The 4439-nt window shown below is 42.5% G+C and overlaps 1 protein-coding gene across 1 annotated transcript in view; it reads left to right on the forward strand.

Moving 5' to 3' along the window:
• The window catches only part of LOC147434206 (uncharacterized), a 2334-nt gene extending 1297 nt beyond the window's left edge, over window positions 1-1037 (forward strand). The window contains exon 1 of the mRNA XM_086490771.1: window positions 1-1037. This exon is cut by the window's left edge and continues 1297 nt beyond it. Coding sequence (XP_086346897.1) covers window positions 374-967 — 594 coding nt within the window. The 5' untranslated portion in view covers window positions 1-373 and the 3' untranslated portion in view covers window positions 968-1037.
• Window positions 1038-4439: the final 3402 nt, after the last annotated feature.

Here is a 4439-nt window from a genome sequence, read left to right on the forward strand (position 1 = left end):
AGTGATCACCATGTGCTTGCATCTTGCTTAGCGATGTTTTGGTCAGCATGTACGCTTAGTGTGGATGAAATGTCTTGCCCGGCAGTTCTAGGTCACGTGCAGGAGTGCGAGGCCCAACGCCCATGCAATGGTGCATATCGTCCTTCTAAGTACTGTTTTCTAGAGATGCCCAGTGTGGGCTCTATCGCTTGGGGCCTGCGGGGCTCCTGAATCAAGCAGGTCACGATTCTTAAGAGTAGAGGAGGTCGCCGTAAGAGCGTGAGGCCTAGTGCCTGTGCGCTGGTACATATTGCCCTTTTGAGGGCTGTTTTCCAGAAATGCACAACGTGGGCTGTGTCTCGGCCACAAGTTCACCCTAGAGGGGCTGCCAGCTATGTATTCTGCTCCCTGTCTGCAATGTTATCTCATGGAGTGTATCGACTATGTCCAACAGGAGGGTGAGGGTCAGCATGCTCTGGGCTTTTTTCAGCTTACACATTTAGGAGTATCTCTGGGAACCATAAGAGGTAAGCATGCCCAAAGTACAGATCCTGATTGTAATGGGCCTAATATAGGCCTATATCAAGTTTCCATTGGTGCTAATGTAGTGTTTCACGGTTCTGCTGGACCAATTCCTCAGCTTCCGTTGCAAGGTCTACAATTAGACCTATATGTTGCAGTGAAAATGTGGAATCGTAGAGCGGACGGCAGTCGAGCTTTGCTCTACATGTATTTTGACAGAAACAATACGGCGATGATAGGAGGATTCACAACACCTTGTGAAGTCATTTCCTTCGGCATCTCAAATTTACATCGTAGCGCTATGAACAAGCTTACACATTTAGGAGTATCTCTGGGAACCATAAGAGGTAAGCATGCCCAAAGTACAGATCCTGATTGTAATGGGCCTAATATAGGCTTATATCAAGTTTCCATCACGGTTCTGCTGGACCAATTCCTCAGCTTCCTTTGCAAGGTCTGCAATTAGACCTGTATGTTGTGCAACAAGCTGCAGATTGACTTTTTAGTTCATTTGAGTTAGTCTATCTTTCTTTGAATGGTGTCCGTTGATTGTATTTTGACTAGATCCATCTTTTCTAGTTCACTTTGGAAATTGGAATGTATGAGAGCTTCCACTCAATGAAGTTTGATGCATCTTGTTCAAGGTCATGTATTTTCCTTTTAATTTCTTATTTTTGTGAGAATTTTAATGCATATCAAGGATGTAATATGGTGTGTCATGGAGAAAAAAGATGTTTGTGGACGGGTTTCCTCTATTTTTTTTTCCCCCGATTGCTAATTCAATATGGAGGCCTTTAACAAGGGAATGTTTCCCAAGTGCATGTCATGCTACACCTCTTTTTGGCCTTTCCTCTCTTGGCCAAGATGACCCCCCCCTCCCTAAGGATTGATTAATCCAGTACCCCCCTCCCTAAGGGTTGATTAATCCAGTACCTTTTTTTTTGGCAAAACTCACAATTTGTGAGTGAATTGTATTAAGCACAACATAAAATTACAAAACAACCTCGAGAGCCTTGAGGTGCTCACGATTACAAGTTGTATGTCTATCACCTCTCATTGAGGCTTAACATTCCTGGCTTACCAAAGAAGGTGAAATAAAGACCTAGGCTTCTAACCTCTTCACTCCAGCCATGTAGTTCTTTGTGCTCACCATGTGCAAAAGCATCCCCAGACCTCACTTTTCACATTTGACAATATTTTACTCTTGCACACCTATCGAATACACTGGGGTTCCATCTACTATGCCTTGCAAGGCAATTATGTATGAGAGAAAACACTAATCACAACGTTGTAGGGTTTGTCATTGCTTCATCACTGATAGCATAAAGATTGTGCCTTACATGGAGGAAATTGTCAAAATGACACGTACTCGGAGTGGACCATGGATGATGGGGTTGGCTTGTTAAGTATAAACGAGAAGAGGACAACGAGATAGAGAGATAGAAGAGAGACTGACACTAATCACAACGTTGTAGGGTTTGTCATTGCTTCATCACTGATAGCATAAAGATTGTGCCTTACATGGAGGAAATTGTCAAAATGACACGTACTCGGAGTGGACCATGGACAATGGGGTTGGCTTGTTAAGTATAAACGAGAAGAGGACAACGAGATGGAGAGATAGAAGAGAGATTGCTTATGAGATAACAACATTGCATGTGTATGAATGGGCATGAGTGCTCGAAATTTTTTTTTTCCCCAAAAATTTGGTCAACCTAGGTATGAGAAAATCAGAGGTAACTAGACTGAATTTGGATGGTTCTAAATTTTGTAGGGTCTGTGATAGAAAATTTATTATGAGAATTGTCTTATTTTATACTACATGTGGGTTTATGCAAGGCTACAATATACTAGGGAGGCAAATTCAAGTCGAGATTCTAAGCCCTTTTCAAGTCATGTTGCATTTGCACAACAAGAAGAGACCATTCACTTGAGAAAAGAAGAGACATGATTGGAATCAAGATATAGTGATAGGGTGATGTCTTGAAGCAAGATAAAGGTAAATGATCACGATCATGATTAGTAATGTGTCTCGCTTCTCTAGCTTTATCATCCTTTATGTCCTCCATGTTTGGCACAAGCATAAACACATAATTTATATCATAGTGCCTTGTTCACCATAGGGTGCAATAGTCGAGCTTCCCTTTTTTCCCCCAAACTCACAATAGTGAGTGTATATCTATATTGCGAAATCAAAAAAGTTACAATGACAGCCATGCTCCAATCGAGCCATGGCATCTACTTCCAACAACAACATCCTACCCATACATCAGCTAACAAAGGGAGCCACCTTGAGACCGTAAGTAGCATAAATGTCCAAGGTTGAATTGGAGTTGCCACCAAGAAGAAATCCGTGTCATAGCACACTCCTTTACCACCAAGCAATGGCACGGGGAACCAAACGTCGAAAGACAAATAGAGAAAAGTCATCTTTTCTTTTTCTTGTGCTTGAACAATCTAACAGTATGAGTGCAGGCCTTCTTACCCTTAACCTTACTAATCTGGGTCATCCGTCGACCCATGAAGTAGAGAACCACAAACCTACAACAACAAGTCTCCAAGCTTTGTAAGGCCAGCTTCGGATTGATCATAGCAAAGCCGTCATGTTCCTTATTTTGACTGCGCAAAACTGCCGCGAGAAGCATTTCCTCAGTCAAATTGCACTTTTCGAATGAGGGCTTCGGGATTTTCCTATGCTCATAAGCTTCATATGTGATATCACAGGCACGTTTTTGGCCCTCCGAATTGAAGACAAAGTTTAGCTCTTGCTCTGAGGGTCTCTCTTGCTCCAAGGCAGATCGACCCTGTCAAGAGGGATCGGACGATCTCCCGTTAGTGCACTCATGATGGTCGTCTTTGTGGTTCATAGTATAGCTGAGTTGCGATAGGAGAGGTGGGAACCTCCCTCCCTAGGAGCTCCAACTTTCTCCTTTTAAAATTAAACCCTGCTCAGACTATCGATCGTGATCCGTTGGCCAACTTGAGAAAATCTTCACCAATGCGCAGTATAGCCCGTCTTCACCCCCGGTATGCTAAGGCCTGTATGATGCATAGGCTAGATAATCGCACATCCGGGAGCCCTCCTCAATTGACGATGGATCGCGATCCACAGGATCGGTGGGCCCACTTCCACTACCCGTATGAGTATCATAGCAAGCTGCAGGAGCTGGTAGATCACAACCCAAGGAGGGCAGATCTCACAAGAAGATTTAGAAATTTTCTCATGTAGGAAAACGGAGTCTTTCTCAGTGTTTTTCATACAGTGCATAACATCATGAGCTTCTTGTCAAGAGGCACCGCATACCTAGCTAGGTACGATTAGGGGGACCACCGGCCCCCCCACGGGGCCGGCAACATGCAATAGTTGAGCTTTCCTAACCTATGGAAAAGAAAGTTGCAAGACCTCAAGGATGGAAAACTAAGGAGTTCAAAACTTCACGGTCTCAAGTTGGTTTGTATGTTGAATTCCTTTGAACATGATTTTATTATACCTCGTATGTATCGTATACAACTTTAGAGTCTACATTGTGATGTGATTAGGTGCATGGTGCCATGCAAAATCAACTTGAATATTTTCTACCTGTAGGAGTAACCTATCATAATGAAATAATTGGCAGCTCAACCATTCTTTATTCAATAGTTGCTTTGAGAACTGAAAATCTTGGAAGCCATCTAGTTGTTATTGGATGGGATAGTGTTCACCAAGAAAGGCTCTAAAATCAACATATTATGGGATATGTATATGCCTACCCTCACTACATTAGATTAAAGAGTACATAAAGCAGACATGTTGCTTTTTGTTTAGACAAAAGATGCCTATCTATACCTTTCTCATACAAGAGTGTTATCAGAGAATGTAAATTAGGGTGAGAAAGCTCCAGATTGTTATCATAGAATGTAAATTAGGAATAGGTTACTGTTCTTGCAGTTAGTGGTTT

The sequence above is a fragment of the Adiantum capillus-veneris genome, chromosome 19 (genome assembly GCF_014529385.1).
Source record: "Adiantum capillus-veneris isolate H3 chromosome 19, ASM1452938v2, whole genome shotgun sequence".
Taxonomy (NCBI): Eukaryota; Viridiplantae; Streptophyta; class Polypodiopsida; order Polypodiales; family Pteridaceae; genus Adiantum; species Adiantum capillus-veneris.